Source organism: Pygocentrus nattereri, chromosome 24 (assembly GCF_015220715.1).
Source record: "Pygocentrus nattereri isolate fPygNat1 chromosome 24, fPygNat1.pri, whole genome shotgun sequence".
Lineage (NCBI taxonomy): Eukaryota > Metazoa > Chordata > Actinopteri > Characiformes > Serrasalmidae > Pygocentrus > Pygocentrus nattereri.
In genome coordinates, this window is record NC_051234.1 from 25,614,565 (window position 1) to 25,642,393 (window position 27,829).

A 27,829-nucleotide genomic window follows, 5' to 3' on the forward strand; every position below is an offset into this window, starting at 1 on the left:
AACAGCCAGTGCATGCATTCATTAGCGTAGTTACATTTCCTGTATTAAAGATTTTCAGTGCATAGTACAAATTCAAATGGAAAATTCCCACCAGAAATGGCATCAGTTTGGCCTCAATGCATTGTATTGAGAATATGTTCTTTTGTGTGAGATGTGAAGGACTATCTGCAGTTTGAATAAACAAATGCTCCGGCTTTTCCCCGTTTGAATTGCACCTTCTTCACGTTCCCGTTGCAGTTATTAGTTTATAGATGCCGAGTGTACAGCTCTGGTCAACCAGCTATTGTGAAATGTCCTTGTTTCTGTTCCTGGCATAAAGACTGAGTGAGTGTAGCCATATGAAAGAGGCAAGCTGGCCAAATAATTTGCCCTTTCTGAGCGATTTGTGCAGAGCTAGATGAGGAAGTCAAGTCCGTGCTGATCTGGCTGAACTTGTGAAAAAAAAAAAAAAGAAACGCTCGGATAAATTAAATCATGGAAAGAAGAGGCTGAAGTGCAGAGGCGCTGGAGCCTCTGGACTTCTTCACTTCCTGCCGAAGACAAGCAAAGCTTTTAAGGGTAATGGTGAGGTCAACGGATTTAATGGGAAATAAGTGTCCAGGCGACAGATTTTAAATCACCATAATATAAATACACCTCCATTTTCATTGGGAGTTTGCTTTCTTTTAAGGCAATTTGAAGAGCGGACGAGCACTCGTGTCTGTCTTTGCGGTGGGAAGGATTAGCAGAGTGAAGATTAAGCACTACTTCTTAATCTTCCGTATCAACTATTGAGGCGAGAGGTGATATGCAGATGTAATTCCCCGGCGCTCCTGCTTACACGTTTAAGCCTGGTTATTCCTCATGGAATGGCAAGAGTTTCATCTTGTGGCAAATCAACAGCAAGAGATTCCATTACATTATTCTTCGCTGTGAATTAGATTTTTAGAATATGGGGCCTCCTTTGCATTTTAGGAATGTGCATAATGCATATATAAGCATAATCCTGCTTTAAAAAGAGTAGGAATCTTACTAACACCTTGAGATGCCATCAGTGAAAAAGATTACGTCTTTGTTATTTTTTGATTCAGGCATTGCATTTGCTTGAAGGTCAGGACAGTCAAGCACAGACCTTTTGACCTGAGAGTGCACAGCAGACAGTCTTCTCTCAGTCAGTGGGCCATTGGGACAGGCATGTGACCAGAGAATGCCACTGCATGCCAATCTCTTAGTCTCCACACATAGAAGGCCAGTGTTGCCACAGCAATAATGGCTCAGTCTTCGGCACAGTGCATGAAGTAAGGCTGCCCAGTATATTGCTTGTTAATCAAGTTTGCAGTATTGGCCTTTGTGATACTGGTATTTCAGAAGGCTGCAATATGCAGAAGACACTCTAACCAGTCACTGAGTGTTATACCAGATGTTTCTGTAGATGTTTGAATAAATCAAGGCATTCATATGATTCACTAGCAGAAGTAATTGTGGGCAAAAATAATGCAGAGCACGCTTTACCACGTTAGAATGTACAAGCTTTTTGTTATTCTTAGAAGTTTTTATTTTGTGGATTTTTGATTATAATCCATTGTAATTTTGCAGAGTTTGATGAAATATGTACAGACTGAAGCTTTCTTATGCTCATGTGTTTTAAAATCTATTTCAAGAAATCGCAAACAATAACAAAATGTTAACAATTTGGTATTGTATTCATATCATGCAGCCGTATTCTGCTGTGTCCTGTGGTGTCCATATTGTCCCCGTTTTCCTATTCATGAGGCACTCGCAGTGCCCTTGCCTCATATCCACTATCTCAGGCCTAATGATACATACCAGATCAACAACATTAGCTCCCTGTGAAAATATTTCCCTCTCTGTCTCCCTCCATGTTCTATTACTTCGGGTGAGGTATGTGCGAAGTTGCCGGATGGTTCGTTCCCAAAGCACAGAGCTGTATTTACTTTAGGAGTGAGTGAGTGAGTGAGTGAGAATCACCGCTAACAGCGATCAATGAAATATTGCGCCGCAGATCAATCAGCATTTTAAAATCGTTGAAAGACATTTCTCACAGTCGGGTCCTCTATTGCATATGTGCATATGCATGCACACATGGGCTACATACTGGTCAGGGCTCATAAAGTAAAATGTAAGGCATATTTGAGGGGTTCAAAAAATATTTTCTGGACCAGTAAGTAATCTCATAGAAAGATGGCATCTTTAACAAGATCTATTTGGGTCATTCTCAGCCAGCCAGCATTTACATGAGCTTACATTCTCATGGACAGGCTACAGGCATGGTCCAGTTTAGGCTTGGTCAGTCAGACCTGATAGCTCTAACTCACAGCCTGTTTCCTCTGTAGTTCTGATTTAGGGTTGTCACTATGGGTTACATTAATAATCAAGCAATCTGACAATTATTTTGAGTTTTTAAAAGTGCTAAACAATAAAATTAACTGAACAATAACAAACCATACATATCCTTCAACGACTCCAAAATACTTTAACTAAAGAAGACAAAGTAGGAAGCCTAAGTGGCAAAAAGAGCATCTACATTGGTATTGATCTGTTTCTTACTGTAACAGAGACCAGTAGGAGAATTTAAATACGAAATATCATTATTTAAATTGCCCACTAATTATCAAGAAAGTACAATTTATCGATTTTTGTAAATTAAGTAATAAAGTTCAGTCAGGTAATTATTACAGCCCTATTCTGAAGACTCTTTTCACCTTAGTTCCCTTACATCACCATTCTGAATTGGCCTTGGCAGATTGGAGCATACATAACTCCAGACCTGGGCAACTTATATGAGAGCAGTTATGGGAAATAACAGGCTATGACTGGATTGTGGTAGTTATGGGCTAGTTTCTTTCTGGAGAGACCCTTGGGTGTGTCCTGCCTCTCCTCCATGGCTCCTCTGCCTATTAGCCACCTCTGGGGGAGAGAGAGCGCCACAGAAAGACTCATTGTGCTAATTCGCTTACCCGTTTTGGCCTCCATCTGTAAGGACGATTATTATTGTTACATGACCTAAGCAGCTAACCAGTACGGCTCTGCCTTGGCCGTGTACCCCTAGCCACAATTACATGTGACGTCCCGGATGGATTTTGCGAAAGAGAAAAAAAAAAATAAACAGTGGAGGCAATTTGGAGCTCTTTGATACATTCCTTCAGATTTGTACAGGCAGAAGAGAGCATGGGCAGAAAGAAGATGGTTTTTCAGGCCCATTGTGTGCTTTCAGCGGAGAAGACAGTGGCCTTGTGAAAGAGCCTGAAATGGAATGCAGGGGGCATACCTCTCACAGAAGAATTTTGGTCAGGTTGCCAACTTCCACAGTACCCATGATATAGCATTTCATTTATTTCTCCAGGCGGTTACTGGTAACATGTGTTTGTGGGGTGTCAGTATTGATGGAATTGTATACCTGGCTGGCCTCCAAGTGAAGCTGGTATGTGTTTAAAATGCTTTGAGGAACAAAACAGGCTTTTGTTGCTTGTCTCTCTCTCTCTCGCTCTCTTTTTTCCTGACTTGCGGGGGCCGTGGAGTTACACCGGAAACTGCTGTCGTTCTAAAAGCATTCGAACAAGGCATCTTTGGAAAAGGGGGGGGGGAGAAAAGGGCGACAGAAAAAAAATGCTGATGCATATAGATACAGATACAGTTTTCATTTCACCACACCATGTTATTAAGAAATAGTTGTGGCAGTACGTGGTTCCAGGGCAATTATGCCACAGCTTATTTTAGGTATGTGTTCATTAGTTGGCGCTTTTTTTATGGTTAATGACAGGAAAAAGCCATGTTTGCGCAGAATGCCCTAATTTGTCTTTGGTTAGGGATGAAATGATTTTCTCTTTCCCTTCATTTCCCCTTCCCTTTTCTCAGCGAGAGCGAGCCAGAACAGGCGGAATTAACGGTGAGATTCGAACGAACGGCCCCCTCACCTTGTTCTGAGCGCAGCTAATGAGTCTGGTTTTGTCACTGCGGGCGTTACAACCAAACTCCTACTGCCGTCAGCACACAGGCAGACGTGAGGGTGAGAGGAGCTGTTTTGTAATCATTGAAGTCAGCATAAATAAATAAGTCCCCTTGTCAGGTTGTGGAGGGGGAGGGAAAAAAAAAACAAGCTCCCTGGGAATTGGAGCTTGGTTTTGACAGGTGAAGAGGGGTCCCCAGTGCCTTGATTTGCATTGTTTTGGCAGCCTGGCACTATGCAGCGTTTCCCTCTGAGCCGTCAAACGGATGCCTGATTAGGCCCTGAGAGTGTAGTGGGGGAGAGGGGCACGCCCCCTCAGACCACCCGCCCTGGGACCCCCGGCATCTGTGGCACGGGAAGAGTATGGCACACTGGCATGCTGAGGGGTGCCCAGAGATGAGGCGTTAGCTAAAATGATTGGTCCCCATGGGGTTGCCACTCTTGGTTGTTTGCCAAATGCTAATCCGGAACAATTATCCATCAAAGACACAAGTGCTCCCCCATATTGTCGTTGATGGGCCTTTTTGCCACCCACAACAACAACACTTGGACTGATTTCAGAGTTCTGCTTATTCCCTAAGTGCTTGACAGAGGCTTTGAAAGATTTATCTGCTGGCTTTTGTTTTTTCTTTTTGTTTTCTTGCGTTCTAACGCACCTCCTCGACAAGGTTCGGTTGTGGAGAGGCTGAATTCTTTTATAAATGAGGCTCCTCTCCCTTGGCAGCAGTTTCCTGACATTGGGAGGGGGGGGTGGTTTAGATGCCACAAACATTTTGATTTTTGCAGGCTGTGTATAACCGTTCCCTGAGTCGGGAACGACTGGAAATGGTAAGTTTAAACCTCATAAATCAGAATCCTTGGACTTGAGGTTCAGAACACCTCGGGTGGATGCCAAAGGGGTCTATAAAAGGGAAAAGAAAAATACTGTATTTTAATATAGGGCTTGAACAAACAACCAAGAATTTGCTGATTGAGAATATATTAATGTTTTCTAAAATTGTAGACAGTTTGTTTCTGTCTAATACTTAAACCATTTGACAAGTCCGATGTATTGTGTTTTATTAGGACCATGAAAGTGGATACTCAGCAATAACTGTGATCCAGAATAATTTAGGGTCTGCGGTCAGCCCCATTCACATGCAATGCTAATCTACGTCATATTAGCCAGTAATGGAGGCTGCGAGAGCGGGATAAAATTCAGCAGGAGCTCAAATATGGCAATGTGAGGATGTGAATGTACCTCTCACAATATCTGGCCAGCGTGCCCTGAAGCAAATGGTTGTTTATCAGTGGTAGTTATTCAGCGTAATATGGTTTGGTCATCATGCGGAGAGAACAAATCATATTGTTATTTTTCTCAGAAACCCATCTTAATAGAGCCAGGCTGGAATGTTCCATGTGCTGTTGCACTAACTGTATAAGTATTGAAAATCAATTAATGATTCAAACATTGTCCAGACATCTGGTTCTGAGAAGAACGAGAGGGGTTTAAATTGAAGCGGGGTGAGATTGCACTTGGCAAAGATTGTGCTGATGTATAAATAAGGTTTAATGGGAGCGGACAATACAGCACAAACAACGTATTTATAATGCAGTTTCTTTAATTACGTATTCCAAACCACTACGCAACAAAGACTCCAGCCTCTCCAGGCAGTGGCACTTGGAGTTAAGGGCAGAAGTGTGGGCCTGAAATGTTAAGTGTAGCTGATGTGAGGACTCAGTAGAGTCCCTTTTGAAAGCTTTATGTGCTGGGCTGGACTGTGTTTTGAGTCTGTGGGCCGCGGGGAGGCAGGCCATAGCAGTAACCTCGCAATGTCTGGGGAGGCCCTCCCTTTAGAAAGAAACAAAGATAGCCGTAATTAATGACCCTGAATCCGTGCCAAAAAAGCTTTCTTCTGACAACTCCAACTTAATTAAAACTTAAGACGTTTCAATGACCACCAAAGAGCCCCTTACGGAGAGCAGTCCTGCAGGCTCGTGAGAAAATTTCTGCCGAGTTTTCCAAAAAAAAGAGTGAAAAAACAAAAAAGAGAAAGGGAAAAGAAAAGATGTGTGTTGCCACTGGTGCCATGACTCTAATCCCTGACAGTCAAAGAATCTATTTAGTCAAAGGCTTTTCTTTTAGGCAGCTCACACCTGCAGGCTGGCTGGCACTTCCTCCAGGGCCCGGAGAAGGCCCGTTTTGTGTTCCAGCGGAAGATCAGATAATGGAGGCCTCGCTCTCGCTTTTGTTTTTGTGCATTGTTCATTAGCCTGTGAGTACTGTAGGCACACTTGATATGCTTGGCTTGCCCGGGGAATGGCGATGGGGGATGGGCTTCTGTTAGGAGGGGGGGAATCTTAGTGAGTGAGAGAGAGAGAGAGAGAGAGAGAGAGAGAGAGAGAGAGAGAGAGTGAGAGAGAGTGTGTGTTTGTGTGATTGTTTTCATACATTTTCAGGGCAAAAAGTTCCCAGTAATCTACATTTAAAGGACCAACAAAATAGTCCTGTCTTTGAAAAATTATTTTTACCAAAGATACATGTTTCATTTTTTTAAACTGAAAGAACAAAATCATTTCATTATGGTTACTGATGCTAAGATAAGGTTTATAGTTAGGCTTAAATTTGTGTGTGTGTGTGTGTGTGTGTGTGTGTGTGTGTAGGCCTAGAGTATATATTGCTATTCCTAGTAGATTCTTACATATCATCGCCCTTTACACTGTGTAAAAAGTTCATAACAAGTCAATAGAAAATCAATAGAAAAGCTTTAAAATAACTTGAAACTAAATCCCTTTACATTGAAAGGCGAAAAAATTGTAAAATTACCTTTTTGGAAATAGTTGGAGGTTTTTGGACAATGTTGCTATATATGATACATATAGATGTATAATTTTTAAATATACACTCACACACGTAACCTATATGAAGCATATCATTATTATGTACAGATACTTTTAAATCGTTGTTGTCCAAATCAAAACATATGTCTCTGAAATAACTTTACAGGAGAAGGCAAAAATGTTCCTAACTTTTAATGTTTTAACTTTTTACAAGTTAATGTTGAGAGATTATAAGTGATTTTGGAGAATTTCTGTGGGTCCAGTCATCATGAATGTTTTCCACAGTGTAAAGGACAGCTGCCATATTTAAATGATGTTGAAAACTAAAAATCGACAAATTGGAGGTACATGTTTTTCTTTGGAAAAGAAAAGTGACGATTTGAGTTATACATATTGGACACATATATGACCCCATATCCGGACATTGTATACTAAAGTGTGTGTATGTCGGTAGGTGGGTGGCAGGGTTACCAGCCTGTGTGAAAGCCTTGCATGGTGCAACTCTGCACAATTTTAATGCAAAACTTTAGCCCAAATTAAAGCACACAATTGGCAGGCTGTTCTGAATGTAAGACCCCCACTGTTTGCCACACATCAGGCCTGTAAAGAACAATGCGCAAAGCTGGACAGTTCGGATTTTGCGCACAAAGCCATGGTTTAAATACTCCTCCGTTTTTCTCTGGCCTCTCCCCCTCTGTGCTCAGCCTTCTATATGAGCCCCTTGTCTGAATTAACAAGCTTAGGAAGTCCCACTAGCTACCTGTGTGTGTCTTTCTCTGTGTGTGTGTGTGTGTGTGTGTGTGTGTGTTGCCCCTTAAAGAGGAGAACCCCATTTGTGTAGTGTGAGTGGGTGCATGAGGAGGGAGGCTGTTCAGTTTATTCTAACCAGCTGACCCACTGGATGCCATAATGGAGAGAGAAATGAGGCGCTGAACTGCACTCTAATAGCTGTAAACAGTGACTGAATTAGCATGAGAAAGTGGCACAGGATTTCCTCTTAGCTTTTATGAAACCCAAGTGCACATTGTTGGTGTGTGTTTGTGTGTGTTTATGTGAGCGTGTGTGTGTTGCTCGCCACTGTACGCCCAGTTCTTGAACGTCAGCAATATGGCGGTGACCGAGGTCCTGTGGGTTAGTGTACACAAACATGCACACACACATAGAGTGGGGCCTGGGGGAGCAGAGGCCTTTGTGCAGGGAGGGAGAGAAGAGAGAGAGAGAGGGGGGGGGGGGGGGTGGCGGTGGGCCCACAGGGGTTTAGCCATTTACTAATATGTCACTAGCCTTCCTCACCAAAAGCCTTACATATGCAACGGCATATGTTTATCCAGACTAAAGCAACCTGTATGTTTGTCTGTCAATGTAGTGTTTTTGGTCCGTCTTCAAACATGAGATCTTGGCTTGGATGCAAGCTATAGAAATTGATGTAGAACCAAAGTTTAGTGGCTCTTTATACTTTAGAAACGTTCTTCTAAAGTATCTCATGCACACAAATGTTTCTTTAAAACATGAGCAGACGTTTGCTTAAAGAAAAGTATACTGGTACATTTGACTGATATTTTAAACCCTATATTTAATGCACATTTTGCTTTAATGTGGCACTTTTCTACAGATTTTAGTGCACAATTTCTTTAACATATTAAAAGAAATTAAGCATAATGTATGAAATGTATATAAAATCTTTTTATGTTTTTCTTTATTTTTATATGAAATTCAGCAAATAAACAGTAACTGTGCATTAACATGTGCAGAATTGTGTTCTCTGTCAATTATGTGTTAAAATATTTTCATCAAAACATGTAATTTGACTATGGGCATCCATATTTTTGGATATGACTGTATTTATTAGATGGAAGAACATGTTTAGTTAGTGCTGTGCTACTGTGCATTTTATTCATGTTCTTATAACTGCAGAAATACATGCTACATATTTATGCAGGGCTAATTTAGGTGGATTTAGTCCCTATTTCTGCAGAAATGTTTATCGGCAGATATGTACACTAAAATATTTGATCAGTGTATTCCTGATTTAAACCCTCTTGAGCTGAGCCAAAATTGTTCTTTTATGGGATTGCTCCAAGCAACCCTTCTTACACCTTTATTTTTAACAGTGTAGGTCTGTATGCAACAGCTAGATGTTCATCTCCAGACTTTGTCTCTTTCATTCTGCATGGAGGAGACCGGCATGCAGTAGTTTTATAGGCTTGCTCTGTAGATTTGTTTTTCTCTCTTTATCTCCACTCAGGTAGTAAATTACCCCCACCAGATCCCATCTCCTTTCATCCCCCTTATCCCTTGCCTAAAGTTGCGCAGGCCAGACTTAAAGTTAAGCTGGACTTTTTTGTCGTGGTGAATTACTCTTGGTGTCCTGGATTATGTGATGCCAGACAGAGACATTCCTCCTTCCCTCCTCCTTTTCTCTTTCTTTCTCTCTCAGTTTGTCTGTCTTTCCTCATCAGACAGCAGCCACTGAAGTACAGGGCTTCTGACAATCTCTCTCTGTTATCTGTATTTACGTTTGGGACAAAGCTGGAAGGAATGCAGTTTGTGTCAGGGAGATTTTTAAAGGGAAAAGGGAAGTATCTGGTTCGTGTAGGTGCTGTCCCTGGCCAGAGAGACAAACAACTGTAATTCCACGTGAAGCATATCGGCTAATGACTTTTTTCTTCCCTCTCTTTTTTTCCTCTCCCCTCTATGTTTTCCCCTTTTACCGGCTGCAGCACTTGCAGAAGCAGGAGAGTGCCTGTAGCTCGGACTTGTGCTCCTACCACTGTGCGCTGTGTGACTACTCCAGCAAGGCCAAGCTGAGCCTGGTGCAGCACCTGCGCTCGCTCAGGCACCAGCAGAACGAGGGCCTGCGCAAGCTGCAGCTGCACCAGCAGGGCCTTCCGCCAGAGGAGGACAACCTGGCAGACGTTTTCTTCGTCAAGGACTGCCCTTCAGCTGAGACCGGTGAGTGCATGTGCTGTTTTAGAACCTGATGGACTTGCCTGCTCACTCACTCACTCACTTACATTTAGCAGCCTGAAGATTCTCCACACAGGGCAGCTATTCCCCTTATTCACATTATATATCACATATATATATCACATGCAGCGTCTACTTAGTCAGTTGGCAAATGTGGAATTTTGAGGGGAAAAAATGAAAGATTTAGCTAGACAAGCTCATCACATGGCTAACATACATATTACCTTGCTGTTTTGTCTAGCTAGTTAAATGAATCAGTGCTCAGCTGTCATATTAAAAAAAACTGCATATTGCATATTGTCATATTGCATATTAAGCAAATATCATCTGATCTTGTCTGTTAGAATCAGATAGTTAATCAAACATTAACACTGGAAGACAAGGCTTCTGATCTGACAGCTTTTGTACCATTTCCAGTGTTAACTGCCAAAACCCCTAGGGATAGTTAGCTAACTGACCTAGCTAATGCAGTGTCCAAATACAGCCACCATGTCACTAAGGTTCATTTCCGTTAACGTAGCCATTTTGTGCATCATTGAAAGGTAGGAAACTGACTTCGACCCACACCAGCAGGATCTCCTATGAATGCTTCTATGGTTGTAGTTCCAAATTGTGTGTATATGACAGTAAAAGACTGAAACCATTTTAAACACTCTCTCCATGAGCATATTCGATTTTTCTTTACTGAAATAAGAAACGGTCACTCGAGTAGAGTAACAATACTTTAGCTTGTGGAGATTTGTTTGTGGCAAAAACAGCACCAGGTTCTCTATATAAGTGTGGTGCTTCACATGAGTGATACTGTGCGCCCTTGTTTTTTTTCCACTCTCTCCTCCCTCTTCCTGCTTTTTCTTCTTTTCTCCTTCATCTTTCTCCTCCTCCACGCCCACTCTCCTGCCAGCCTTTCTCCTCCTTCTCCTCCTCTTTCTGCCTCGGACCCAGGGCCTGTCTTCTCCCAATGTAAAACATGCCAGCCGCCTAATCTCACTGAAATGAACATGTTGTTCCCATTATGGCCCTTCTTTTTATATCAGTAACACACACACAGTCCTGTATGCGGTGACATCTTTAGCAGGCATGCAGGAGGTTATGAAACTCTACCTTGGGAGGATCTCGGAGTGAAATTCTTCCCCCTAGAGTGAGCTTTAATTTCCTTTCTCATGACCAAAGCAATTTGGCTTTCATTTAAAAGTTTTAGGGCTGCCAGCAGCTAATAAGTGTAACAGGACTGTAAAACATTTGGAGAAAAAATAGAAAAGATTAATAGTTTTATTTGAGAGGGACCTATAATTTAAAACATAAGACCAAAGTCAGGGTCCATTATATAATAATTCCTATGTTAATGCAGCCCTCTACGAAATGAGCGCTTAACTTGTTTTTGCTTTGCTTGACCTGGCTGGGGGAAACAGCTAACACATTTTGAATGGCATTCCAAAGCTGAATTAATCTCTGTTCCCCAAAGTGTCCTGTTTATATATGAACTCCAGAACCAGATGGGCCTGAACTGAGAACCACATGTGAAACTACGCCTTTATAACTACCCGTATTGGAAATAAATGAGACTGTTGTACTTTTGGCTTTAATTACAGCTGGATCAAAGGTGCGCCAGAGTTTGGGTGCACTAGTAAAGTCCAGTTAGATAAATCATTATTGTGAATTTAGCAAGTCAGCCTACTTTCTACACACGAACTCCCTCTCCTAGCCTCTGGTTTCTCTTTACACATAACATTTTAAATCTGTCAGAATCAATTTTCAGTAAGTGCACCTTCAAATGTTCCACCATTAAATGGCTTTTTTTTAAAAAAACATCTTTAGTTTCGTGCCACAAAGTAAATTTCCATGAGGAAGCATCAAGCTCTACATTTTTCAAAGAGCATGTGTTCTTGGATGCCCCGCTTTTGCACAGACTATGTATTTTTTAGGAACAACGGTATTCTTTCAGAGACTCCTAGTAAACATGTTACAATATATTTCCTTTTACAGCGTGCATATAAATGTGGGAGAGTGATTTGAATTTTAACTGACTGGTGGTTTTAACTGTTGTTGCCCAGTTTTTTAGATGTCTGCTAGTACATATAACCAGTTGACTCATATCGACTCAATGCAATTTTTTATTTTTTTTTTTGCAAATAACTCAAACACCAACAATGGAGAAAGAACTGAGTGAAGAGAGAGAAACAAGTCCTCATGCAGTTTAAGATATATTTAGCAGGTACTATAGTTATAGTGAAATGCTGTGTTGGGGTGAAGAGCAAGCAGCTCTAATCAGTCAGAGCCTTGAACAAAGGGCAGGGGGTGGCGTTAAACTTTTTTACTGTTCCAGCTCTTAGTAGGAGGGAGATTTTTCAGGTAGTTTAACCCCATAATCCCAGTGTTTGAAGTGCTTTCAAACAGGCCATATACCAGAAAGGCTTAGGAAATGGATAGCCTGAACCAGATTCATTGCAAAGCTTATTTTTGCCACTTGATCCAACTGGCCGAACAAGTGCAATAATTCATAAATATTACAAATCAGGACCATTTCTTTGGAAACATTTTTTTTAAGATCCCTAGCTGACCTGTTATTAGAGGTATTTTTACTTTAACTGCATGCACATAAATGTTGAAGAGTGACTTGAATTTCAGCTGGCTCAGATTTTTAAACAGCACCTCATGATTAGTTTTGACCGGTTTGGTTGCTGATGTATATTTATAATATTTAAGTTTAATGACCTAATTGTCATAATACCATAGCTTAGTGTAGTTTAATGAGTTAATAGTGAAGGTAGGTTAAAAAAGTGGGACCGGGTGGGGGGTTGTATGCCTGTGTCTGGTGCCCATGCCGCTGAAGGACTGGGCCTGGTGCCTGGTGGGTGATGGCAGTAATTTGTGGCTGTGCTCCAGCAAAAGGTCCTGGAGTAAGCAACATTTCAGCCTGCACAGAATTACAGCTGGGTGTTAAAAGGAGCTGGTAGGGCCTTCGTCAGGGTATAACTCCTGAGTTTAGCACTTTCTGATCATTAGTCAGTTTCGTGAGGAGGGAGCGGGGAGGAGAGATTAATTTAAATGCTGACCTGTATATTTCTCTTTAAAACAACTTTGTGGCACCTCGCCAAATAATTATATAGCCATTTGGGAATAAAGGTTATAATGCCATTGACTTTATGTACATGTGAGTGAATTTTGTTCAACAATTTTTGATATTATTTTTTATGGCATAATTAAGGGTGAAGTTTGGAAGACCTACAGCAATTGGGAATTACAGCTGAGTTGCATAAGTAGCCACAGCCATGGTCACACACAGCCCACTGTAGCCAAATGTTAAATCATAGACTAAATGAAAGGGAGCGGAAGCATAGCTAACTTAGGTGTTATTTTGAATAAACTAAATATAAACTTGTCATTGGTCCACAAGTGTATTTTATTATTAAAAAACAAACGTACATACAGGCTTTACATTACATTCTTTAGAAATATGAAGGTGCCAAAAAAAGTGTATTTACATTATTTCGATACTATGGAAAAGCTCATTTTGATTCCCTAAAGAACCTGTGAATTTTTAAAGAACAATCCATTGAAACTGTTCTTTATCGAGTTGAAAGAGTTTTTCTGTCCTACCACTGCAAATGACTATTTTTTGTATCATTATTTATAGATGTATATGTATAGACAGGTGTATATTACAGTGCAGAAGTCAGACTTCATTGATTTAATTTCCAGCCCAAAGTGCCATTACATGTTGGTTATTCAGTTTGTAGATTTAGGTCTAGAGTAGAAAACATGTTTAACAGAAACTGACTGAAGCCTTAATAACTAAATATAAAGTAACATTTTTCATTATTTAGAGTCCACTCTGTACCTTTATTACAGCATCCATCCTCTTTTAGGAGACTTGCTCTCAGTTTTTCGAAGAAATCAGCAGATATTTTTCCTCCAAAGTTCAGTCTTTGAAGTTGGTTACATTTTCTGCGTCTTAAGTTCCAAGTAATCCCAAACAAATTGAATTATGTTGAGGTCTGGGGTGGCCATTCCATTGTTCCGAGAACACCAGCAGCTTCTTTGTTTGATTTGCAGACGTTCTTCATTTTGTCTGATCCCCTTTCTCTGTAAATGTTTCTTGGCAGCTACGCATCTTTTCAGACCCATGGCATTAAGTTGTCTTTTTACAGTAAAAGTGCAGAAACACCTGTGAATCTTTTCACATCTGAAGCAAGAGTGGAGCTTGATTTTCTACATTTTTTAGTAATGTTTATCTGATGTACTCATTTTCTCTAGATATTCTCTATATATACTTGAATAAAAATAATGAAATGGTGGTCTCTGACACCTTAAGTAGGAAATTCAGCAGTAGACAGCATCATAAAGTCACTTTACATTAGGAGAAATGGAAGTATGTTCTTCAGAACATTGAATACACAGTCCAGACAGTCTTATAATTTCTGTCTGCAGCAGTGTGTGATAATGAATGTGATGTCTCCAGTCCAGTGTGCTAAATTAGCCAAATGAGACCAACTAGGCCAAGCTCTCTCAGTCAGCTCCCTATGTGAACAGTAATATCCCACTCTAAAGCGAATGTATGAGCGCAGTGCTCCCTGAGAATCAGGCTGCAGATCTCCCAGGGCGACCGTAATTCCCCTTGCCCAGGGCCCACAAGACTCATCATTTACACAAGGTAAACATCATGAAGCTGAGAATTTGGAAAGGCAGGGGGGTTATGTGGTTAAACATGTTTTTGAAGTGGAGTTCCCCATTTGTAAATCACTGTAATCTAAGCCCTGTGCATGTGGGCCCCCGCACACTCGCTTTTTAACACAGATGTGCTATATAAAGGCCCACCTATAAAAACGTGTAAAACACAACATGCTGAGCCAAAGGGTTGGTCCCGATGCCATGTTTTGTTTTGCGAACTCCTGAACTGAACTGTTTTTGTTTTTTTTCTGTAGTGGAGGTGGCTCTATTGTTTGTAATACACAAAAGATTTGTTTCACAAAGAACTCCAGGCAATAGTTTTTGCAGTGAGAACAAATGACTGCCTCAGATATCAAATTTCTGCCATGTGTTTTGTTGCAAATTACAGGAAACATTCTCTATCATATTATTTCCATGGAAATGTTTATACTTAAACGTAGGGTTAAATAAGACTGTGTGGTTGTGCGTATGAGAGTGGACTTTTTCAATACAAAAGTGCCCGGATTTGTAGGAAAACCAGAGAAAAATAGGGCCAACCAACAAAGTCAGGGCCAACAATATAGCCCTGACATTGTCAAGTGCTATTTACAAAATCTTTCAAAAAATCGTACAGAATTTCAACAACAAAACCATGTCTTTTTTGTTTAGGTTTAGGGTTAGTTGAACAGAATTCTTAGTACATATTGTCACTGTCAGAACAAAGCATTGTATCCCTACAATGGTAACTTTACAAGAGAAAGAAAAAATGGTTTTAACTTTTTAAAGGAACTTTTAATGGAACATTACTTATTTCAATTTGTAGCCATTTCCATAGGTCCATTCATTATGAAATATTGAATTTAGTATGGATGTGTTCTCAAATGCCAAAAAAGGCCTTTTTTGTCCTGATAATGATGTACCTTTAATGCATACATGATGTATTATAATATATGTACATATGTATATAGTTTTATGTTATAGAATACAGGGCATATACATATGGATATATATGGGTCTAATGTACTGGAGTATAGTGTGTGTGTGTGTGTGTGTGTGTGTGTCTGTGTGTGTGTGTGTGTGTAGATAGATAGATAGATAGATAGATAGATAGATAGATAGATAGATAGATAGATAGATAGATAGATAGATAGATAGATAGATAGATAGATAGATAGATAGATAGATAGATAGATCAAATGTAGAACCTGGCATCCTCACATTATGTAAAAACAATTGTATGTATGTGTGTGTGTCTCTGTGTGCTTTAGCCTTAAAGGAGGAGGAAAAGAAAAAAGAAGTATGTAATCATGTGCGTGTGGAGAGGGGGACCCATTTCCCTGGCCTCTAGCTCAACTGTAAATTGCCTGATGGGTTAGCTAGGCCATGCATAAAGGGCTTTTTGCATCCTTTGGTTGCTTCTCCATTTTGCCATGGCTCTGGGAGTGGAGATGGGATCTTATGGAGGTAATTATTTCTGAGAGCCCCCCTACACACCCTCCCCAACCCCATCAGGCTGCCCCCCTCCTCACCCCCAGCCCCCCAAACATGTATTAGAACTGGAGGAAGAAGAGGAGGCCTTTGTTTGGCTCATGCTTAGACAAAGGGCCCGGCTGACTTTGGAGATGAACAAGTCTTTAAATGCTGCGGCTTGATCCGCTCTGAAAGCTGAAAGAGCCCGGCTCGCCCGTCCTGGCCCTTTTGTTTCTTCTGAGTGATAATGCTTCAGGAGGTTTCCAACCAGGCCCAAATTACCAGCACTGGAGTGAGAACCATTTACATAGCAGCTGTAGGCCAACAACACTCACTAATGGACTTGCCCTGCTTTTATATATGTGTGTGGTGGTGAGTGGGGGTGTGTTTTTTTTTGTGTAACTATGTGTGAGCAGAAAAAAAGAGGGATGTGTTCTTGTTTTGGCCTGATGCAAACATATATATATATATATATATATATGAAAACTGTAGAACTCAGATAGCAGATAGTAAAGAAATTCTGAAATTCTTTGTTCCACTGCAGCTGATTCTTCATTCACACTCTTTCCGTGTCTGCATTTCATTGCGATGACACGGATGTCATTTTAATGGCCTCGATTTTTTTTCTTTCTCTTTTTTTTGAGGGCATACAGGCAATTACAGCAGTTACTTTTCAAGATCATCTCCCCAGACAGTGTTTTCCAGGGGTTTGTAACCATAATTTGTGGCCATTACATAGACTGAAATGGGAAGGCAGTGGAGTGTAAGATATGATATACAGCCAAATCGGTCTCATCATTCTGTTAGCCATGGGTGATGTACTAATGCAAGGGCATCCATTTTCCTTTGATTCCTCACACAAAGCGGGGCGGACACAGCAGCCGCTGCATTCCGCTGTGATTAGAGACACGGGCCAGGGCCGCTAGCTTTCTTCACTTCCACATATGTTTCACTGTCTTACCTGAGGGCACTTTTCACTCAGCCACAAGCACTTCTGGAGCTCCTTCAGGAGCAAAAACACGCCGACGACTGTTGATTTTGCTCATCTGAGCATTTGGAGTCAAAAAGTCATTTCCTTCAGAATGGCCTTGGCAGTGAGAACAGGCAGTGGCACAGTAATGCATTCAAGTTGGCGTCCAGTCCTTAGTATTGCTAGTAACTCTATCTTTAAGAGGATCCTCCAAAAGAGTAAACAAGGGGTCCTCTATAAATAGGCCATCCTATGGGAAAGTGAAGCATGATCAGCATTGCCTGCATGTGTCCACAGAGACTTTGATTCCACGGACATAAATTGTCCCATGAGAGCTGTCGCTGGCCTCTAGTTTATATTACTGTATCATTAAATGGAGACAATGCCCAACTTTCAAATCATTTATCATATCATATTTTAAATCTTCATACGTGCCATTATTTTTTCAAAGACTAGCAATTTTAGCAGGAAGACTCAAAACCATTTTTCAGATGGCAAGCGCTCAAGATGGAGTCATTTCTGAATAATTTCGCCTGCCCCACCATATTATAATTACTCTGTGGTTTTTGCGTGCAGAAAGTCCGAAATTATTTTTGAAAACGGCCAGCTAGCCTTAAACTATTTTTGAAAAGGCATGCATGTTTCAGGGCTGAGTCTTCCTTTTCCCTGTTTTTCTTTCACTGAGATCCCCCCCTTTGAATACGGGTAATACAAAAGCTAAATTGTTACCTCATGTTTTCATAGTCTGTTTGTGCCCACTGACAGTTATAATTTGCAGAAATTGCAATGATTATCCACATTAACATACCTGACTGCAGCCATTTATGCTTATTTACAATACAAAGCCCTCCTTTGGATCCTTGGGATGCTTTTCTTTGCATACTAATGTGTATTAATTCTACCCATGAAAAAGCTATTTTAGTTTTTTTCGTGGCTCACTCTTCTGCCCATGCCTTTGTAGTTGTTGAAAAGCAGGTAGCGAATTTCTAAAGCGGCTCTTTTTAGACATGCGGGAACGTGATACCTTTAGAAGCGAATGCAGCTGCAGTGCTATGGCAGCCTCTATTTACCCATGTAAAAAAGCAGATTTTTTTTTTTGTTCTGGCCTGAACAATAACAATAAGCCTAGCTTAGTGAATTGAATAGCCGGCTAGTGACAAAAGTAGGATAGATGGTTTAAAGTGCAGCTCCACGTGACCTTAGTGAAGGTGTAAGCCGTAATAGCAATGACTGGAACCGGTGATGTCAGAGTTGGGAAATTAGCAGCAGGAGCGGTGATGTGCCTTAATTCAAACAGGGGAGGCAAATTGCTTGACGGCGTTTTTTCATTGTGCACCGACACCACTGACACTAACCATAGCAGATAGTACAATGCTTACTGTCACAGGGCATTAAGAGAGACAAGGCATTGTCAAAGCGCAGAGACAGGCAACATGGAGCTCAGATAAAGCAGCAATTAACTGATTGCCTAAAGCAGTACAACACCAGACCAGTGTTAATATGAATGTGTGATGATATGGATGGATTTCTGCTTGGGCACACAAACTGTGGTGAAACAGCGGTAGTGTAATGCTTATGGGTGTGCAACACCCCTGTCATTAGCTATCATCTCTTGTAGAGTGTGGGGCCCGAGTCCTATCACTCCTGATTAGACTGGGGGCCCGTGATGGCCGTGGCGTTCAGGTGTCAGGCTAAAGTTAGTGACCCCTTCCTCCACAGCATAGCCTTGCCTGCAAGTAATTAGTCCTGACTCAAGCCATCACGCCATCCCCTCTCCTCCCTCCCCCTCCTCCTCCTTTCACTCCACTGACCTTGTATCCTGCCCCTCATTCAATGGACAAGGCCTGTGTGTGTGGGTGGACTCTGGATACTAGGAATATTTCTTTATTTATTTACCTGTTTATGTATCTGCTAAAGCTTATGCAAGTTAAATGCCTCTGTGAATTCACTGCATTTGTTGAAGATATTTATTTGACTTTGCCTGTCTTTTTCAGATGCTTCAGTTTGTAAGCAAGGTAGTTTTCATTTTCTCTCTCTCCCGCTCTCTCACTGTCTATCTCTAGGTCTCTCTCTCTCACTCAGCTTCTTTTTTCCTTACCCCTAGTCCCTGAACCTCATCCATCAGAACAAAGTATGGAATTGATAGCCGGTATTGATTATCCCAAGCCGTGCCTAATCGTCACTAACCGTTGGAAGCTTTGCAGCTTTAGCCCATGTCATTCCGGAGCTGGCGCTAATACAGCTGGGAATTTCACCTTAATACTGTCGTCATGTTCTCTTAGTGGCTCTGTTCGAACCCATCACGGTCCAATCTGTGGCCAGCAGCATGCGCAGCCTCCTCAGGCCTACTAGTGGCAGAGCCTCAGCTATGCATCAAAGACAAACAGACTGGATGTAAAGTGTAAAACAGCAAATAAGAAAACGTGATGTATGGCATATCCCCTCTTTTTTTCCCATTCTCTATGTTTCTTGCATCTTGGGGAGCCATTATGCATATGGGTTCGAAAGCTGACCGGGAAAATTTGCTCGTAGCTATCTCTGCATTTGAACCCAGCTAATATATGTAAATGAAAAGAAGTCTGTCCTGGGGATCGACGCTGTTTTAAATGAAAGGCGAGTGTGATCAAGGCGCTATCAGAGAGAGCCGAAAGCGGCAGCTGATGATTTCTTGCCTGGTATCTTTCCCCGCCATCATCGTGGCCTGCATTAAAGACGCACGATTCATCAGACAGTACAGTAGGCACCACTATTTTATGAAAATTATCTCTGGGGCGAAGGCTTTTTTCCCTTAATCAGAAGACACTAGGGCTGCTTAAGTGGAGTGCTCCACTCTACAATCATGCTGGATTTTCATTTAATTTGTTTGTGTGAAGGAGGAGCATTTAAAGCGTGTGTATGAGTGTGTGTGTGTGTGTGTGTGTGTGTCCATTTTGCCACATAAAAGTGCAGTCCTGACGTTGTTGTTGTGTGGTGTGCATGTGTATTAGTCTGTCCATATGAACTGGAGTGGTTTTTCCTTCAGTACTGTTATTACATCAGAGGTTTATTAGGCATGTCGCACACACACACGCACTCTTGGGGTACTTGGTGAGCTGACAATGGGCCGTGTTAAGTGCAGTCATTAGTGAGCAGGGTTGCTGATTATCCCCCCACTGTGTCTAGGTGTGCAGGAGAGGCATGGAAGCATTTGCATAATGTATGGTGTAAGAAACATTCCCAACATTCAGAAGCAGTGCAGGGTGATTAAGTGCTCATTTATATCTTTCAGAGCCGCTGAGATCCACTTTAGCGCTCACAATTATAACCAAGGATACCTGAAACAAGAGTTTCCCTCCAGGACTGCGGCATTCTTTTATGAATAAGAGCAAGGTTAAAAACACTGCCGTAATGTGTGTTTTAGTCTTATTATCCATTACATTGAATAACGTTCCATACTTGAGGGTCAGCTACTACAAGTCAATGAGATTGGTTTGAAAATCTATTTATAAAATATACTCTTTACAAAGTAAATGCACATAGTATTGTCAGATTTAGTCCAGCACATTTCAGTGATTTCCCTGTACAAACGAACCTCATTAAACACTGTAGTTAAATACCAGCTTTAGTAAATATGTTTAAGCCAAACAGAATCAGAATTGGACAACCCTGAATGCGACATGAAGTTTTGTTGTGTAGACAACACTTTGAATGATAGCGAGTAAGAGAACCAGAAGAAAACATAGTACTTAATTGATTCATTGAATAGCAGGTGATAGATTAATTAATTATATAAATAATTGTTGTATACGTGTAGCTCTAATATAAATGCTGTGCAACTGTTTGTTCAGTGTAAATTATTAATGGAAAAAAATATTATAATATTAGATTATAGCATGATTAATTGAACAGTGGTTCATAGTTTAATTAGTTATACAAGCAGTCATTAGTTGGGAACAAACTGTGTAGCAGTTTGAGCTCTAATTATATACTACACAAGAGGGTTTGGCTCAGTTAGATAGAAGTTATCAAAACCTTTTTAGCATCTGCCACCCCAGACATCTAAATAAGCCCCAGAAATAATAAATCTCCAGAATTTAAAAGCCTGGTTATTTGATCGTGGGTGTCCATAGCACAAGCCCGCCCACTGATGGGATTTACCCGGATAACTAGTTTGATCATTGACAGTGGTTTCCACTGGAAAAGACCAAGAGGAATATCAACAGTACAGTTTGAATTTTGATACATTGTTCCAAGATTATCCTTTATGTATTGAAATCCTTACACCCATAGATCAAACAGATAGGAAGTACTGAACTTCAGAATAAGACTCTAATCACAGGGCGATGCTGGGGATTTCTTTTCTCCTGTTGTTGGGGATTTCTTGTCCTCTGCTGTTATGGAGGCCTGAGCTGCACTCACTGGTGGGAGCATCCCCCCAGTCTGATTCTCTCTGTCCTCTAGCCTCTTCTTCCTCCCTCCGCCTCGCTTCCTGCCCCTCTGCAAGGCTATTAAGGCTGTGTCTTTAGCTTGTCAGATCATGGCATGGCGGAGGGGAAATATTCCATCCGAGAGGCGCGTTGTCTCCAAGTGCCGCAATTAGGAGTGTCAGCTAGCAGGCCCAGCCCTGCCTGATGGTATGTGTGTCTGTTGGGGGGGGTCAGGCATTAGCTAGACATGGGTGGGGACACTATTGTCCCCCCCTCCATCACCAAATGTGGAAACAGCGCTCTCTGTTTGATAAAAGAAAACAGACGTTGCACACAGAAGCCCCGTGAGTTAACAGCCAGCGAGACGCTCTCGTGGGTCAAGTGCTGCATTTGCATTTTGATAGGATGTTATCGAGTAATTAATGCACCAGTCAGAATGCATTACCCCAGGAGTGAATTGAAAGGTTCATTACCAAATCGCCCCTCACTCCAGGAATAGGTTTTTCTTTTGGCTCTTCTGTTTTTTTCATGTCTCCGACATGTTGTTTTTTGCTCTCGTTCGCCCCGTCGTCCATGGTGGAATGGATAGAGAGGTGAACGGCGGTGCTTAATAAGGGCATTCACTTTGGAGAGCGCTTGTCTTAATAAATGTACACATCAGGGCCCTGCTGCCCTGTCACTTTAATTGCTTCCCTGGCTCCTTAACAAGCCAATCTTCATCAACGCAGGGCCTGTTATGAATAACAGAGGCAACGAAGGACCTCCATGCTTAATAAAAATGCACCCGATTGATTAGACTGGAGTGCATTGTTTATAACCAGCCTAGCAAGCAGCTTATGCTCATTCACTAGGTGGAGGATGAGAAAGAACAAGTGGAAATGGTCAGTTAGTCAGCTAGAAGTAACATGGACTGTGGAAAGTGTTTTTGATAGGCGGGAACTGTTTATTTATTTATTTTTTATTCAATCTCACTGTAACCAATGCAGCTGTTAACATGATAGACTGAATAACATGATAGATTTAATCTGTTTCTAGAATGCTAGGGTAGTGTTTATTTGAGTGGCCTGGTTAAATTCAGCCAATCATAGAGAGGCAGGGGTCAAGTAAAGTTCCCAGTTATTGCACTAATTGTAAGACAGGTAGATCTTGGAGGCCTTTAAGGTACTTGAAGTTTCTGTATCTTCATGCAATAGAATAGGTAAGATAAGATTGCTATCAAGAATATATCATCAGTGCCAAGACCTCAAAAAAACTGACTTGCAAGCTTCTGCTGTGACATTGGAGAAATATATAATAAAGATGGGTTTTGTACAATAATAGGCTGTGGTAGCTTCTTTATCATATGTAAAAGAAATGCATAAGACCATGGTCTGTTTGGTTCCACCCATTCCGCTGTCTATGCATGCTATTATCATAAAGCGCTCTCATTGGGCTCTAGCTCAGGCCTCCTTGCCTCGTCTGGGCTTGGCCCAGCACAGAGGGAAATGTGAGTGTGGCGGGAGATTAAAGCCGGGAATCAGGGCCGTGTGAGCAATCATCATTTCACGAGAACATTCTTTCATCTTCCCTCTTTCCAGCCCAATGCTAACAGGGGCTCATGTCACAACACCACTGTTGCTTTTATCTTCCTATAATAACTCTGTACAAAAAGAACGAAAGGAAGAGGGAGGGAGAGGCAAGGGGGGGGGGGCGGGGGGGGGCGGCAAGAGTGGCCTGTTCTTTCTCTGCCATCACTGTAAATTTACACAAGGCCCTGTGCTGTTATTGGAGCAGCTTCTTTTATATCATCAGCCTTGTTGCTGGCCAGGGCCTAAACCCAAAAATATCCCACCCAGACGTTTATGGCTATTGTTCTTCTCTTTTTTTTCCATAAAGAAATCCTGCATTGTGTCCAGCTGCTGATGGTGTTCTCAGGTTAATAAGCTTGGTGGACATAAGCAAACTATTGTGCAAGTTGCGACATCTCAGCTAAGGGGCCAAAATGGCAACCAGTGGTGGCTATTCCCAGCCCAACAACTCTGCTAGCCTGTTCCTCATCAGTGGTAGCGGGCAGTATTGGGCAGCAGCTTTTCTCCTGGTCCATCAGCAGCCCATCAGCAGGTCTCACACACCAGCAGGCCCGCGCCTTTTGTTCTCCCGCAGGTTAATAGAAATGGAGGAGATGGGCCGAGGAAAAGCAGGGCAATTTTCTGCTATTTAAGCTTGGGGAGATGGCACTCTTCAGGAAGCACTGGAGGAGTGAGAGAGTGTAATGGGCGTTTGGAAAAAGAAGGGAGAGTGGATGGAGTTACTGGAGGAGAATTGTAAGATTTAGGCATGCATGGAATTGAGGAGAGGGCGAAAGGTGAGATAATCAGCGATCTGAAATTGAAACCTGTCTGCTGGCCAGTGCTAGTCCAAGTCTCTCACACAAACACATTTATACATGGTATTTGATTCCCCAGTAGGGCCTGAATGATATGTAAATTTTGGGACCAATACTAATTTTAAGGAGCTAAAAACTCTGATAACCAGCATTAGATATATTTTCTAGTAGTTCAAGTTAAACAGCGATTTACTAATAGAATTGTTAAGTTATAAACCAACATATCAGTGGTTTAAACTTGGGCATTATGCAGAAACGAATACATTTGCAGGCCCTCAATATCAGCCGTGGATAATCCTAAGCCTTGAGAGGTTTTATTTCTGTTAAATAAACAAAACACGTATCTTTAGCTGTTTTTTGGTGGCTTGTTGTATTTAAACTCTACATATATTGTAGCACTACTTTTATTTCATTGTTTAATTTTGGTGGGAAGCAAAAAGGTTCTTGAAATGCTCAAAAATGAGGATTTAGGATGCCTACTAACTTAACTAGGATGTAACAATAGAATCAACAGTTCAGTCAACATCAGTTTTGATTCCCAATAGGTGGGGCTAATTTTGAAAGGAAAAAAAACACTGAGTCTCTCTGGGTCATCCGGAAATCCTTTAAACATCACTGACTGCGAGTATAGCTGTTGTCTTATCAGGTTTCAGTCACTTGTTAGAAATGGAAAACAGCAGCAGCTCTTTGCAAGGGTTCTTTACTGAGTCACAGAAAACTGCTGCATTCAAGCTACAACATATGTTAAGATGTCTGTCACAAGGTTCAAATAAAACATGGAATGTACAAGCCTTAAATATCCGTGTTTAATCTAGAACAGCTAAAATCATATTGCTGTGCGTTACTGTTAGCTTGGTGTTAACATACTGCTAGAATACCAATGAGGTACATTGTTGTAAAGGGAGATTTATGTCATTTTTGACCAAATTGTGATATTTGTGGTCCAAACCGAAGTTATTTTGGACAGAGTCTGTTCCACTTACAGAAGAAATATTAGCCAGAAACAAATTTTCATTTTACTATACTTTGTTAGTTTGTTGTAGATGTTAAAACATACATGTGTACACACACAGAAGCACAGCATAGAGAATTTTAACTTGCTGTGTTCACAAGCTTCATCCAAAAGAAAGATGGCACATACCATACTGTCCTCTGGTAGAGCGAGCGAGAGAGAGTACATTTCAGACAGCCTCCTCACTGATAGAAACTGATGTTTCTTTAATTGCCTCAAAAACAATGGCAAAGTTAATTACCTCAAAAAAATGAGCTGGCTTCAACAGGAAACGATAGTATGTATGCCATGTCTCGCCTGTAGCCATGTCAACAGAGGTACTAAGAGCGTTCTTTATGAAGTACGTCATGTTGTATTATTTTAATTATTGTGTATCGTTGTAATTTTGTTTGTGCTGGATTTTTTTCTCCCTTACCTCGGGTTATAAAACATCATATGCGTACTCATTATCGATCTAATTCGTTAGCTCGTCGAGTCAGCCCTGTGACGTCTCCATTCCTGCTCCCATGACAATTACGGACAATAGGCTCCCTTTTAATGTTGAATCACGACTCTTTTCTAATTAGCAGAAGAATGTGAGGCAGATACAGTGGGTTCTCTGAGGCTGTGGCCTACAGCATGTGTTTCTGATCCTGGATCAGACTCTGGCATTAGATTAAGAGCTGTTATTGGTGCTGCTGGAGCTGCTTGTCGAAGGGATGTATGTGGCCGGCTGGCTCGGCTCTGCCGTCTTCATTTTGAGTGCTGCTAAAGTGAGCAAGCCCCTTCGCATTATTCACCCAAGCCAGCTGATCGAAGCCCAGCTCAATAGCACTAAACCAGCTCATGCTCCAAAGATTTGTCTTACAAAACCTTGAAAACTGCTCTGAACATCCATACATTGATTTTTGTTGGCGGGGATCTCCAGGGCTTTCATGTAGAGACAGGCTCCATGCAGAGGTGAGGAGAGGGCTTCCCCCACCAGAGTGTATGGTGGGAGAGAAAAGAAAGGGGGGATTCCCTTTCAATAGCCAGGCCAAAAGAATTAACAGCATGCAAAGCCACCCAAGCCCCATCACCCCTTGTGTTGTAGCTTACTCCTAACTCCTTATGTGCCAGCACTGATGTTTGGCCATAGAGACTATGCCTGTCAAAAGTTTGGGGACAGCTAGTATTTCAAAATATTTTTAATATAATAAGAAGGGTTTCTTTGTTGGCTCATAATAACAGCATCCTTTTGGTGTCATCAAACCTGAAACACTCAAACCTTTCAGGTGTTTAAACCATCTTTGAGCCAAAAGAGTGTCAGTGTGTGCTATTAACAATAGTTTGGAAAAGTAAACTGTCAGATGATTATTTTAAGCAAAAACTGCTCTTCATATCGAGGAAGCAGCTTTGATGAAGGCAAAGCTAAACATACTTGCAAAATATGCTTGAAATGCTAGCAAATATCTTAATGTTCACAAAAACCTTTTTCTCACTTAATTGAAAAGTAACTGCAAGAAACTTCACATTTCAAAAGGTGTCCTCAAACTTTTGCCATGCAATGTATGCATGTACTACTTTCTTGCTTATTGAAACCTGGAGGCGTTTAAGTTTCCCGATTCATCTTCACCATTTCCCCAACAAAACTAATTAAGTTGGCGGTGTGCGTGGTGAGTGGCAGCCGCTGCGTTTGAAAGCGAGCCGCTCCGCTAAGCGCCGCAGTCAGTAGAATCGGAGGCAGACGGCGTAATTGCAGGCGCAGGTAGTAATGAACATTAATGAATGCACCGTGCACTCAGAGGCAGCTGTGTTTTATGTTGCTCCTCACTGCATATGAGCTGCTCACCTCGCTGAATCGCTGATGGAATTATTAAAGCAGCCGCCAGCGAACAAAAAAAAAAGACACAGAATTCAACACCGTTATGCTGGCATCTGGACAGATGCATGTAAAGCCCCCCCCCCCAACTACTCCCGTTTTTCTCTTGATATCCAAGCAATTGTACAACTTTTTTTTTTTCTCCCTCTTTTTTTTTTTTTTTTTTTTGCTCCTCTTCCTTACGCCTTTTGAAGTGATAAGGAAGTGTTAAATCAAAGTGAAGCCTAATTACATATCTTGGGACTGGCTGGCTTTATGTCATTGTTCGTATTGTTGGGCGGGCCGGTGGGAGGGAGGGCTGTGCGTGTGTGTCGGCAGACTAGCAGACAGGCTGGCAGCTGCCAGTGTGTGTGCCACCTGCCGTACATCTCTCTATTAGCATAATCATCTCCCCAGCAAATGGCAGTAATGGTGTCACGCACCTTTGTGTAATTGCTACTGTCATAATATATGCCAAATGATTGTGTTGTGTGATTAGATGTTGGGGGGGAAAGAGGTCTCCTGCGTCACATTCACACTCGAGTGCCTTTATTTGGAGCCACAGCGACGAGGACACTGCTCTCACCTTGTCTCCACACCACTGCTATCATCCCCCTGTAATTGTGCCAAATGCAAATCAGAAAGAGATCGTGTGCATTATTTGCAAATTAAACTGCCTTGATGTGTTTTGATGCTTTCCCAAAAAGGTCATGCAGTGCAGGGTGCATTTATTTGCTTCCTGAGCTCTCGTCTGACTGTAGGTTTAAAATTTGAATTAGTATTGCGACAGTGACATAAAAATTTAAAAATAAAGCGTATTTATATTGTTTGCTGAAAAAATATACATTTGTTTGCAAAACACTACAGGAGGGAACAACATGGTTTCTATTGCTCCATAAAATAAAAAGGGGAATTCCTTTGATTTCTCTCTGCATAATTAAATGGTTAAGATGTAAACAGTCACTCAGAGAGGTTTGATGTGAAATGTGCTGTTCTAAAGAAACCTACAGAGTCAAAATTGCCTACAGTGGTGGTGTTAGGAACAAGATGTCTATATGTGTTCAACGCTCATAAAAGTTCCCTCATAGAAAGTTATTACTTGAAATGGTTATGATTATGATGCCCAGGACATTGTTTTACGATAGTTTTGAAATAAGGTTTTGGATTAAAACATAATTTTATGATAGAGAGGTACATGCACTGTTCTACCATTATAAACTTCTCATACTAAACTTCAGAAAACACATCGAATCACAGGTCGTTTTGCATAATACATATAATGGCTGCACATTTGGATACATTCAGCTTCACGTTGCAGCCCCTTATTCTCATCACCACCACTTTAATGCAATTTGGTAAGATTTTCACAGGGCATCATTTTGCATCAAACCGCTTAACCTATGTAGA

The 27,829-nt window shown here is 41.4% G+C and overlaps 1 protein-coding gene across 5 annotated transcripts in view; it reads left to right on the plus strand.

Moving 5' to 3' along the window:
* zfhx4 (zinc finger homeobox 4) overlaps positions 1 to 27,829 on the plus strand; it is a 348,201-nt gene that overhangs the window by 292,195 nt on the left and 28,177 nt on the right. For all 5 annotated transcript variants that reach the window (XM_017716581.2, XM_017716573.2, XM_017716563.2 and 2 more), the window contains one exon: positions 9,487 to 9,718. In XM_017716581.2, coding sequence (XP_017572070.1) covers positions 9,487 to 9,718 — 232 coding nt within the window. The remainder of the gene's footprint in view (positions 1 to 9,486; positions 9,719 to 27,829) is intronic.